The sequence below is a fragment of the Temnothorax americanus genome, unplaced genomic scaffold, assembly GCF_048541705.1.
Source record: "Temnothorax americanus isolate GAGA-0224 unplaced genomic scaffold, ASM4854170v1 Scaffold21, whole genome shotgun sequence".
In the NCBI taxonomy this organism is placed as follows: domain Eukaryota; kingdom Metazoa; phylum Arthropoda; class Insecta; order Hymenoptera; family Formicidae; genus Temnothorax; species Temnothorax americanus.
The window spans coordinates 2,359,459-2,372,066 of record NW_027509349.1 but is presented as its reverse complement, the minus strand read 5'-3'; the positions used below and the strand labels follow the sequence as shown (position 1 = coordinate 2,372,066).

The 12,608-nt window shown below is 38.4% G+C and overlaps 2 protein-coding genes across 2 annotated transcripts in view; both read right to left on the bottom strand.

The window, feature by feature from the left end:
* The window catches only part of LOC143897928 (interleukin-1 receptor accessory protein-like 1-B), a 168,117-nt gene extending 164,762 nt beyond the window's left edge, over positions 1 to 3,355 (bottom strand). Inside the window, exon 1 of the mRNA XM_077406918.1 lies at positions 1,905 to 3,355. Coding sequence (XP_077263044.1) covers positions 1,905 to 2,140 — 236 coding nt within the window. The 5' untranslated portion in view covers positions 2,141 to 3,355. The remainder of the gene's footprint in view (positions 1 to 1,904) is intronic.
* Positions 3,356 to 7,282: 3,927 nt separating this feature from the next.
* On the bottom strand, positions 7,283 to 12,292 carry LOC143897902 (uncharacterized). The gene is made up of 11 exons (XM_077406866.1): positions 12,086 to 12,292; positions 11,275 to 11,438; positions 10,412 to 10,797; positions 10,179 to 10,335; positions 9,848 to 10,084; positions 9,464 to 9,590; positions 8,751 to 9,135; positions 8,548 to 8,660; positions 8,260 to 8,427; positions 7,883 to 8,014; positions 7,283 to 7,684 (listed from the first exon to the last, which is right to left on the bottom strand). The coding sequence occupies exons 1-11, from the start codon at positions 12,169 to 12,171 to the stop codon at positions 7,453 to 7,455; spliced, it is 2,187 nt and encodes a 728-aa protein (XP_077262992.1). The 5' UTR covers positions 12,172 to 12,292; the 3' UTR covers positions 7,283 to 7,452.
* Positions 12,293 to 12,608: the final 316 nt, after the last annotated feature.

Below are 12,608 nucleotides of genomic sequence, written 5' to 3'. Positions count from 1 at the left end.
GAGGAGAAAAAAGTCGACAGAGAGAGGAATCTTGAATGGGATTTCGGTATGTTGTAAAGCGCGTAATTAGCAGAAAGGTCAAAGGTGAAAAGGCTGGAATCCAAACATTAACGTGAAAATTCGAGAGACACTTAGGTCCGGCATTTCCTAATATTTCCCGTCTCGTCTCGATAGCTTTTAATCAACGAAAGCAATTCGATTATTTTTCAATCAAACTTCTCAAAATAACAAAATTCTCTCCTACCTCAATTTCACTTTAACTGTATTTTTTTGTTCGAAATTCAACTGTCGAGGTAAAAAATTGAGAGGCTGTGATTAAAGGAGCGAAGGAGAAGAGATCTAAAGCGAGGAAAATGCTCGAGGACTCGCGCGCGTTCCCGCGGGGACTCATTTCAGAATCGGCCTGTATGTACAACGTCCTCGGTAGCGTGAAAGGGTTATCGATACGTGTCGCGCGCGACGATAACAGAAGATATCTGTAAGCAGGTGCTTCAGGTACCGAGGCGAATGCCTCGCGCTAAAAGGAAAATGTCATTCGCATAATGCGAACGCTCTCCGTGCGCGGCAGCTTTTGTGCCGAAAGCAGTCCTCGATTCGTTTTCATTCGCATTTATCACCCATCGGATCGCGCGCGAATAAAGGGGAGGCAAAATGCTCTCGGGTATAGGTGGTGGAGAAACGAGCAAGAGCATTCGCTCCGCGAAAGAAAACGCGAAGAAGGGAAAGGATATTACGCGCAGTGTCACATCAGGGATTCTCAAACCGCGCGAAAATTATCTACCATAGTGGCGTATTCTGTTTGTCGCGTTTCCGAATTATATTGGGCGATACACGGGAAAAAAAAATTAGCTACTGTATATAGCAAATTTAGTTGTAAAATAGGGATAACCAACATTTTTTGCAGCGAGAGCTATAATTTAGCAATTACAATATAGTAGCAAAACTTCAATAAATCATTTTGCTATATACTATTGCTAAATTATATAGCTCTCGCTGCAAAAAATGTTAGTTACCCCTGTTAGCTAATTCTGAATTCTTTTTTTCCGCGTATATATAATTCTCAAATAAATTGGAAGTAAAGAATGACTGAGAAATATAAAACTGGAATTGAATTAGAGAGTCGCACTCTCAAAGAATAAAAGATAACCGGAGACTTGTAGGACATCGCTCGTATTATTCTATTTGAGATTATTATAGAATGATATATCAATCTTTATCCGACATTATTATTTTAAGTATAGCTTTTGTCTTCGTTGTTAATAAATTATGGTGGATGACACGACATCTTAAAAATTTATTTTTCTCGAGATTTTCCTAAATCTTTATTACTATATCTCGTTAATGTATATAGCGTTTCTTATAATTATCAGCGATTTATATATCACACATACGCAGTATGCATATAAAAAAAATTAACAATATTTCGTACACTGCTCGAATGAAAATTCAAATACGCATTTGACAAGAAATGTCTCCGGTGAGAAATCTTGATGTAATATACTTAAATTGAATAAAAAATATCTTCACCCCAAAAAATATATTTTATTCGCTTAAGAAAATATAGAGAAATGCAACAGTACAAAGGCGTTTTCTTGGCAAATTATAACATATTATAAAACACATTGTAATTTATTTAATTAAATCCTCGGATTTTTTATTCCAGATAAAATAGCTTTATCCTAGAAATTGTTATTAAATTTTAATCTCTTCGTTATACTAATTGTCTTTATCGCTTTTTATTATCGTTGTGTTATATCCGGCGTATTTCAGTTTCCATTACTGTGCGGCACTTTACTACTCCGGATCGCTCGCATTTTCGAGCCACAATGTAATTCTTGCACATTGAGACACCCGAAAGTTTTGTAACGTACAAGTACGCGCGAAAGGAATGGAGCAACACTCACCATTCGATGCTCCTGTATCCCCTGAGGCAGCAGTGAAGAGCCTTGAACGCACCCACGTTCGCGTACTCCGTGGTAACGACCTCCTTCGTGAAGCTCAGGCCACCCGGTAGATTGTCGAACTTGTGTATCGAGCAGTAATCCTTAATCTCATTGCCGAGGCTGATCGTCGACAATATCGCGAGCGCGATCACCGCGTGCAGCTCGCTCGTTGACATCCTCATTTTCGCGCTTGTCATTCGTCGCACCACTCGTTGGTAGATCGATCAACACTCCAAAACACTCGCGACCGAATAAAGAGATTCCGCTTCCCCCGCGCGCGCGACGCGCCGCACCACCCGGATATCCGAGTCACAATAACCGACAATTTTCGAAAGTATCAGGGGGGGGGGGGAGATCTCGCGGAATTCAACGCGAAAATCCGCGGCGTGCGAGACTCGCGTCGTGCGTGTGCGTCCGAAATTCACACAGTTCCGTGACCCGGGGGGTTACGTTCACGATCGACACCGCGCCGGATTCGCCGCGCGCCTCGCTACGTTCTCACAATTATTCGCGCACCGTCGCGCCATCGAAGGCTCGCGACGGGCTCGCGACAATAACACGTACCGCCGGCGGCCCGCAGTCCGCGTCATGCGAGAGTTTACCAAAAAGGGCGCACACAGGTATTTTTCTTTCTCCTCACACGGATCCGCGAACGTACGCGCTCGCTCACGCTCCGCCGAACTCGGCGAAATCCGTCGCGCAACTGCGTGAAGTTGGCGGCGCGCGCCGATCACGCTCGCTCGCGCGGAAGATCCGAATTTCGAACTCGCGCGGCGCCGCGAAGTTGGCTACAGACACACACACTCTCTCTCTCTCTCTCTCTCCCTCCCTCTCGCGTCCCACGCGATTCGAATCCCGCGCCGACGGGCGAGATTCAGAATTCGCGGAAGCCCGTGCGATATCGCCGACGGTAAACAATACGCTCTCGCTCTCTCTCTCTCTCTCTCTCTTCCTCTTTCTCCCGTGTCGTTCTCTCTCGTAACTCAAGCCGACCGAAGAGGAGCGTATGTCAGCGCGCCTGTGTTTGCCGTCAAACACGGGGCGTTTTGCGGAGCGCGTTTACCTGGGAACGTCAAACACTCGAAACGTCAGCGAGAGAGCTTCCTTCCTTTCTCCCTCTGTCGATCGCCAACTTCAGTCTTCTACCCACTATCGTCGCCGTCTCGAGAGGCACGGCTTCTCGGCACACGGCTAATATTTGCGCGAGGCGGCTTACAACGGCTTTGTCCGAGCCGCGCCGCGTATATTAGCCTTCGTTTCACCGAAAGGGCGACGACGAGATCGCTCGCTCGCTCGCTCACGCGCGCGCGAAAAGCGCACGGCACACGTACGAGAAGAACACCGCCGGCGCGATGTGAAGACAGCGACGGAACACCGGGATCGGACGATGCTCGCGCCACAAACTCCGACGACTCACTGACACTGACGCGCGCGATTCGACTACGAGCCGCCTGTTGCCTCGCGCCGCTTCGGGCGACCTCGGCACCACTCGGCCGACATCGGCCGCGCCGGCCGGCCGGCCGGCGCGACGCGACGCGACGCAACGCGGCGGCGCGTGTTTATATACACAAGCGGGCGACAAGCGGGCCCGCGAGAACGAAAGTTTGTCTTATAAATAGACAAACGAACGAAATCGCTCGAAGTCATTCGGAATGGAAAACGGGGTAAACTGCACGATATCGCGAGACAATCGATTCGACGTGATGTTTGGAGCATATGTGGATATCGGAGCGCGAGATCGGATATGCGAAATGCATTCTTGGAATCTTTTATGTCGCGTGCTCCAATTTCTCCAAAACTGAATTTTTATAAGGACGACTTTCTAGAATTAAAAGTTTAATAATGCAAACGATGAAATTATATGTTACGTGTGATTAAATGTCTATTATTATTAATATATATAATTCTACAGTAGTTTAGAATAAAATTGGAGTCGGTTATCGTATATGAATTTCAAATGGACATTTTCTAATATTTTTATTAACCGAATGTTGGAAAATGCTATTTATTACAAGTCTAAAATTTTGCAAATTTCTATGCTATACATTTTTTTAAATTATTCCACAAATATTTCCATATTTATATGTAATTCAGGAGTAAATTGATTTGTTATTAATCGAAAAATACTGTTTTATTATAAAAAAATATATAGTATTAAAACTTGCAAAAAAATATATATATATAGACAAGGAGAGAGAGATAGAGAGAAAGAGAGAGAGAGAGAAAACGCCTAAAATTATTGCAAAAAACTTGAGCAATATTAATATTAATTCGCCATGCAAAAATAAAACGAAATATACAGAATAAAATATTTTTGTTTCAAAAACTTCATCTTCGAAAATGACTTCAATATTTAGAGAATCTCTATATCTTATGCGCGAACAACTGTTATAAACTGCAATTTTTCTTATTAATCAAAGAAAGTAAAATACAAATTTATGACATAACTGGACAATGAGTGTTACAAGTGCCTTGAAGTTACATCAATTTCGACGCGTTCGAAACGTACACGTCGCGTCTAGATACTCTTGCATCATAATCGGCGTTTAAAAAATAGAAAATCGCATTTTCCTGGATTGATTCAATATCGCGCGCATGAGCCGTTATTTATATCTAATCTCGCGCGGCAATCTCTCATACGCAGATGCTAAAACTGTCAGAAGTTCTGACAAATTACGAATGTTTCAAGTATATCTACGCCAAAATTGTTACATCTGCTTCATTTGCAGCTTTCAATGCACGTATTTGTTTCTACGCCCACCTACGCATTTCACGTACGCACGAATCAACCTTGCAACGTCGGCGGGGCGGGGGACACCCGGTATAAGAAGATATTGAGTGAGGAAATGTCAGAGGCGGAAAGACAGACGGACAGAGAGTGAGAGAAACAGAGTGAGGGGGAGGGGGGGACGCGCGTTATCATATGCTTGAAGGGGCATGGATTCTGGCCTCTCTGTTCGTCGGAATCTCTTTCGCGCTCTCTCGGCGCGATTAGACAGTCTGGTGCACATTTGCAACGTGCGCTCCGCTTGCACGCCGGGCGCTCGCGCGCGCGTGTGTGTGTATATGTGTGTCTCGCATTCCGGGAAGCTTCGCGGTCAATTCGCCCCGTCTCTCGCGTTGCACGGCGTAGCGAAAAGCGGGCCGCGACAACGACGCGTCAGCAGCTACGGGGTCGCGCACAACTTCTCGCGAGTTGCGTCAGTTTCGAATCCGAATAATGGAGATGAGGCGCGATCTCGTATTTCGCTTCCCGGCCTCTTCGTATAATGTATGTATATACTTGACGCGAGACACTACCGTGTCTCTTGATAATTGTATATAATGCTCTCTCTCCAGCTTCCGTGGATGCTGGCCAATGCTGGCTTAAATAATAACTCCGCTGAGGATACAGCGAGTTGCGAGATGTCGAAGTTGAAATTATAAATGATGAAAGGCCGTAATTAAAAAATCGGAGCAAAGTCGATTAGAGGGTTCGAATATAAATTTCGAATATAATTTCACTCTCCGCTTTTAAAGGCGGATTGTTTCTATTCATTTTATTTCGATTCTAATTCAATTTTTTTTCTTACGTTATTTGCATCAATTTTTTTTAGCGGATCTGTACAATTTTTATTTTTTGTTACAATAAATGTAGATTCTGAGTAATCGCGACGAGCGCACTTGATCGTTCCATAAAAGAATTGACATAGTAAATAAATGCGCTCGCTATAAATAAGCATGATTAACGAGCTCATAAATAAATTATGCACGTGCGACGCCTGATAATGATGCAGCGCGGCATTTAGTATTCATGCGGAGAAGATGACTCATAATCCTACCTATACCTACCGCGCCGTAATATAACGGGTGTGAATAAGGTCGCGCGTCGAACGACAACGACAACGACGACGACGACAACCCCGAACGTGATAAAAACCGTGCGCGTCCGACGGAAAAACCCGACTTGTCTGCGGCTGTTAATTAAGTGGTTAATCCCGAGAACGAGAACGAAAACCAGATTTTATCGGGATATATCCATCGGACGTCGCTTCAGCCACCGGTCACCTCGGGATGCGGACTGTTTAAAGGCTGATTAGGGCCGGTATCACAGTCTCCGATTAACGTGATCCTCCGATTAAACTCACTCTGTATCTATTTCTAACTGTCGCCCTAGAAAGAGACGAAAAGTGAGTTTAATCGGAGGATCACGTTAATCGGAGACTGTGATACCGGCCCTTAGTGAGCGATTAATTTAATCAGCTATTATGATTTACAATGTAACGTATATACACCTGCGGTATCTCGTTGATATGTACTATCGATCTTTTGTTTGTTCTACGCGACAGAAAAGAATAAAAAGAAATGAATTATACAATTGAAAATCTTGCAGTAAACAATTCTCGGAGATAATCGCCGATTAAGTTAATCAGAATTTGATTAACCCTGAGTCTTTCCGCGGGAACAGTCCGTAAAATAGCAATTACGATAGTTTGATAATGACTAATTATTAACAGACCGTATAACACGGTTTTCCAGGAATTATTGATGTAAAGCAGGTTTGCATTATTCAAGGCGGCTGCAACTTTCCGTTCGAAAAGAAACAGATAGCTTTCCAGGAAATTGATATATATGTCTTGTTTATCGAGTGTCATAGTATATCTCGCGTGTTTGCTCGTTACTTTAATTTCTTTACGATAATTCTGCCCGACACTTGTATCATTTATTTCAATTTAACGCTTATTTTTCTTAATAAGCAAATTTATTATCGCTCGTTAGTTTATTTATTAGCCATCTGTCTAGATCACGATAAATTAAATACATTGTTTTGAATATTATTTTTTTTATTGAACTAAAAAAGAAACATACAAAAAGACAACCGTAGGAACGCAGCATATTGGTTGAGACTGAATATTAATTAGAGATTTCGCGATGCAACTATCATCTATTAGTCGAGTAAACTAATCAAAACAGAGATGTGAGAATTATCGATATAGGATAAAATAGAATTGCTTTATCGGTCAGTAAAAGAAATCGCTATAAATGTGTGGAAATAATAATCAAATAATAATCAAAACTATAATAAAAAATTTAACCAAATTTATAAATTTATAATATGCTTTCTTAAAAATGTATTAATTATAACAATCCATCCGAGCATACATATATTTAAGACGGAAAGAGAGTATGCGGGAAAAGCATACTGTAAGCATTTGATTAAAAAAATCACGGTATCAAAAAAAAAAAGAAATTTGTTTATAATACACTAATTATTTCTATTTATTCAAATTATTTAACCTCCTTTTTATATCACTTTAATTTAAACAAAAACTCGCGTTTTTTGAGCAATTTACAAGTAATATTTTACAAGTAATAATTTATTGCTTAATTTGACCACTTCACAATTCAATTAATTTCTGGATGTATGTTATGTATACATCCAGGTAACAATTATCTATTACTATACAGGATTCATCGTTATTTTTGCGCACTCTTGAAGAGTAGTATTCTATCTAATCATGTAATCGCATCACTTGATTTCCTTCGTCGCTCGCGTTAACCCGAGATTGTCCAGTAACGCCTGCGGGCTCGGATCCCTTCCCCTGAATTTCCTAAATACTTCAGCGGCAGGATAACTGCCGCCCAAGGACAAAAATGTGTTACGGAATCTCGCACCCAACTCCTTCTGCTGCAACTCGTCGGACTTGACCTCTTGGAAAGCTGTGTATAAGTCGGCAGCAATCATCTCGGACCAAACTTTGCTGCAATTTAACAGTTCAATCAGTGCTTGTGCAATGTGAGCTACTAGTAACAATTGTAAATAACAAATCACTTTTTATTATTTCACTAATAGGAACGTTTTGCAATTTGAGATAACAATTGTATATCTATCTTAAATAAAAATCAATTTGCGACAATTCTTCAATCTATATAAAATAGATGTAAGTATCTTGCAATACCTGAAATACGCGGCCGCCCAATTACCGCTCCATATAGCTTCAAAGTTGCAAACATGAACGTCCCTTTTTTCGAGAGGCAATACGAAATATTTTGGCCACAAGCGTTTCATCATAGGCACCCAAAACATTTCACTGCAAATTTTTCAATAATTAAATAAGATTAAGCGACGCGAAGACCGATGTCAATTCAAAATATCGAGTCGTTGAATAATTTTATTGAAAGAATAGCAAATATTTTGTTTACTTTGTAAGTAATAATGTAATAAGATGTAAATATTTGATGAATGTAATTACGTTTCTCTTAAATAATTTAGGAAAAAATTCAGAATTTATAATTTGTATTAGAATTTAACGGAGGTTTGAAGATCGATGCTCACCTGGAATGCAGCTCCAGATCTAAATGTGACAAGTAAAGTTCTTTGCAAAGTTTATAACCGGCCAAGTGCGACCTCATTCTTTTAACGCTCTCGATAGCTTCCGCAGGTAATGGCTGCTTTGTTTCGTAATGTTGGGAAATTTTTTGCAACATGAATGTTTCGTACAACCTACACCGAATATATTAACTCATTAATTAATTACAATATTAACGGTAATATAAGAGTATTAAAATAGAAAGAAAATAATTAAATGAAAAAAATAAATAAAAGAATAACTTTATTTCATACCAGTTCTCCATGAAGAAATCGCAAATGAATACCGCGTCCCATTCCACAAACGACAATCCGGCAATGTCAGAATACTCGACCGTAGTTAGCAAATGTTGCAAAGCGTGTCCAAACTGTAATGTGTAAACAATCATAAAAGATTAATTATTTTATGAACATATACATACAAATCCATTATAATTTTATAAACATTAGCTTATTACCTTCTGAAAGAGAACCTGCACGTCCCTGAAGGAGAGCAGGGAAGGTTTGTCGCCTATCGGTGGCGGAAAGTTGAAGATCAGGGCGATTAACGGAGTGCTATTGCCGATTTTGCTCTTGCTCTTAATTATGGACACCCATCCGGAGTCCTCTTCCTTGCGGAACTTCTCCCTTCCTCTGGCGTAGGGATCTAGGTAAAAATTCGCAATTGGCGCCGCGCTAGATCCGTTCAAGTCGAATATGTCAAAGAACCGTACGTCCTTATGCCAGATATCCGCTTTCTTGCTTTCAACGATTTTCACGTTGAAAAGCGTCTCGATGTGCTCGAAAAGGCCCGACAGAACGGTCGGTAGCGGGAAATACTCTCTCCATTTGTTTTCGTCGCACCTGAATATAAACACGGAGAATTGGGTAAAAAATTTTAAAATATATTACTTTATATTTTATTTAATATCACAGATTTTTAAAAAATATAAGTATCAAATATCTTAAATATACTTAAATTCTACAACGCAGAAAATTTCATTTCTTTCAAATGATTATATTTTTAAATGCAGTCGACCACAAGATACTTTTTTAATACGTAGATAAAGATTTTTGCCATGTTGTATGGCAATCTACGTATTAAAAATACGTGTAAATATATATATATATATATATATATATATATATATATATATTTACACACAGATATTTAACATGCTAATTTACTTACTTGTACATACTGCGACGTTGTTTTCTACCCCAATATGCAATATCCCATACCCTTAGAGTATCATTGAAATCTCTCTCTCTTGCAAACTCTGTTAAATTTGCGACTTCTTGTTCCTGAGCAGGAAACGCTTAAAAAAATATTAAATGGTCATTAATCAATCAATTAAAGCTATCAATAATCTAAAATCTATTATTAATAATGTTACACATTCATAATTGTAATAATATATTAATAAAAGTATATTAATTTTTCCTACAAATCTAATTAATAATAAAACATTACCATTCTTTCATAATTTTAACAAATTAATTGTCATAAGTGCTCTAATTAATGTTTGATTATTTTTCTGTTATATTTCTCATTTATAATAAGTTAAATTATTACCAGTATTCCGAAGAGTTTTTATTGTGTTGTGCAGATTCTCCAGATTGCCGGCCATCTTTGTCTCCATGCTCATCTCTGCGTAATTTTTGAATCCCAAGCGTTGCGCCTGCTCAATTCTTCTTGATCGGAGTTCCTCTAACGTCACGCTAGCTTGAACAGACCTTTCCTGATAATTAGAACACCGGGTGACATCAGCATCCCAAATCGACGCCCTTAATTCACGATCAGGGCAGTACTCTAATTAAGGAAATAAAAAAAAAAAAATCCATTAAAAATATTAAATCTCTAGAATTTAATTTGTTTTATTAATGAATATACAAAAGATGCGCACCCATAAACGGTTGCAGGATATACGGCTTCAAAGTGATCATCCAAGGACCTGTGTAAGGTTCCCTAGGATTCATCGCGATAGACTTGAGGTAGTCCTCTGGAAAATCCTCCACAACGTGTTTGTTATGTATTGTCATATTATACACGGCTGTAGCACTCTAAAAAAGGATCAGTTTAAATTTTAGTTTGTTGCGCTTTTCTCGAAATAAATGTGTTCCAAATTATATGATAGACCTCGTATTTTGGCTTGTACTCTTTGATTTTCGACAAGATGTAGTTCAAGTCGTCTGTATACTTCTCGAATTCTTTATCCTGCAGCTCCAGGCCATTCAAAGTTCCCTCCAGCACATACTTTGTAAGTACTCTCCTCTGCGAATGTGTCAATCTGATATTCTTATTGTCCAGCGCTTCCTTGCATGCTTTAAAGAGTGGCGCACTGCCAAATTTGCTAGCCACGGCCCTCATGGCACGTTCGTGAATACCCACGTAACATTTTGTCGGCATCAAACTCTGATTGCCAAAGTACAAAGTCTTTGCTATGCCCCAAGTGGTCTCTAGAGGGAGATATGCTTCCTCGATTGGATGTAACCAATCATTGAATACATCTAAATCGTTTGTCGCTGTAAATAATTATAAAAATTGACAATTAAAATCGCGATTAGATGCTGAATCACATTTCTTTTGATTCAAGATTAATTCTATTGTTATATGCAATTAAGGCCATTACATGTAACAAAGTTTTAGTCATAATCGAAAGGCCGTAAGAAAATAGACCAATCGCAGTCGATTATTCTCAATGAGCTCGAAGCATAATCGAGTGTGATTGGTTTATTTTCTTACAATTTTATGATTATGACTAAAACTTTGTTACGTGCAATGGCCTTTAAAAATCTCCTAATATTATTTATTCACCGTCTATTCCTATTATATTTACAGTGCATATACTACAATAGATTTATAACATTCGTTATTAAATTATATACTATCAGCACAATAGAAATAAATTTAATTAATACTTTTTCAAATTATATTTAATTAAAATTCTCAGTATAAAAAATAACTTTTAATACTAATACTTAATAATATTTAAAACTTACTATCTACAACTTTCTCCAAACTTTTCATCTTCTCTTCAAATTCCACGGTTTGTTTTCCAATAGCTGCTGTACACTTTTCAATTGTGATTGTGTTAAATTCTGGTAGATGGTCATCCTTCAATAAAGGATTTTTTTCCGACGATTCTTCGCCTATTTCTGGAAGTCTTGACATCAAGGGAAAAAAAATAAAATTATACAAGATGAATAACGTCTACAAATACAGAAAACGAATTCAATTCAGGTACCTAACAAAAATATAAACAAAAAATGTAAAAAAAGGAATAAAATAATTATATACTTTAGATAATTTAATCACACAAATTAATGTATTTAAGGCATAGTTTAATACATACATTTTTTAAATATATTAAAGACGTATAAACAAACTTGTCATACATTATAAAATATATATCTAAAAATTACGTAACATATAAGTAATATGCAAATATACAATAAATATATAAACAAATAGATAATATAAGAAATATTAAATAATTGTCATAAATATATATATAATCCACAAATATATAAATAAATTAAATAATGTAAGAGGTATTAAGTAAATGACGTAGAACGCAAATTCAAAAACACATGTATATGAAAGTAAAAACAAAATTTGATTTCCAACGACAAAAGTACAGTTGAAATAATTAATTAATAAAATTGATAAAGGGAATACAGAGGTCAGAGAGTATGAAATGTATGCAGACATGTCGCAAGAAAAAACATAACAAATATTAAAAACGCAGTAGAAGTAATCGCGGGGTTTCGGTCGAACTTAACCTCTACGTGACAACGAGGACGAACTTACAGGACTATATATCCGTGTCGCTTCGGAATTTTTAGGAAATTCCGTCGCGTCAGAGCGACTCCTCTTCCAAGAAAGGACACTGCCATTTTACACGCGAAGACAATTTCCTTTCAAATAACGTCAAAAACTCATCGCGAACTAATTGAAAAGGGTTATCCAACCTAAAATCCGCTCAATCCGCTGCGACTGCATCGATACTCGATACATCGAAGTCGTATCGATGTCGATCGATATTGCTGCGCGCGATTAACCGCGACTACCGTTCGTGGAAACGCATTTCCCGACGCGCCGCCTGAGAAAGTGCAACTCAACTACGTTGTTTCGCTCAGTAAAACTAAAAATTTTTTATTCAGGAGAAGCGGCTATCGTCTGAACTAGAACTAAACTAATATTTCCAATTTAGCGGCCTTTTTATTAAAAATATTGTTTTTTTTTTTCAAAATTTCGGAAGTATTTTATTAAAAGAAAAAAACTAATAAACGTCTACTGCTGTTTATTCTAGTTCAGACGGTAGTCTACTCTA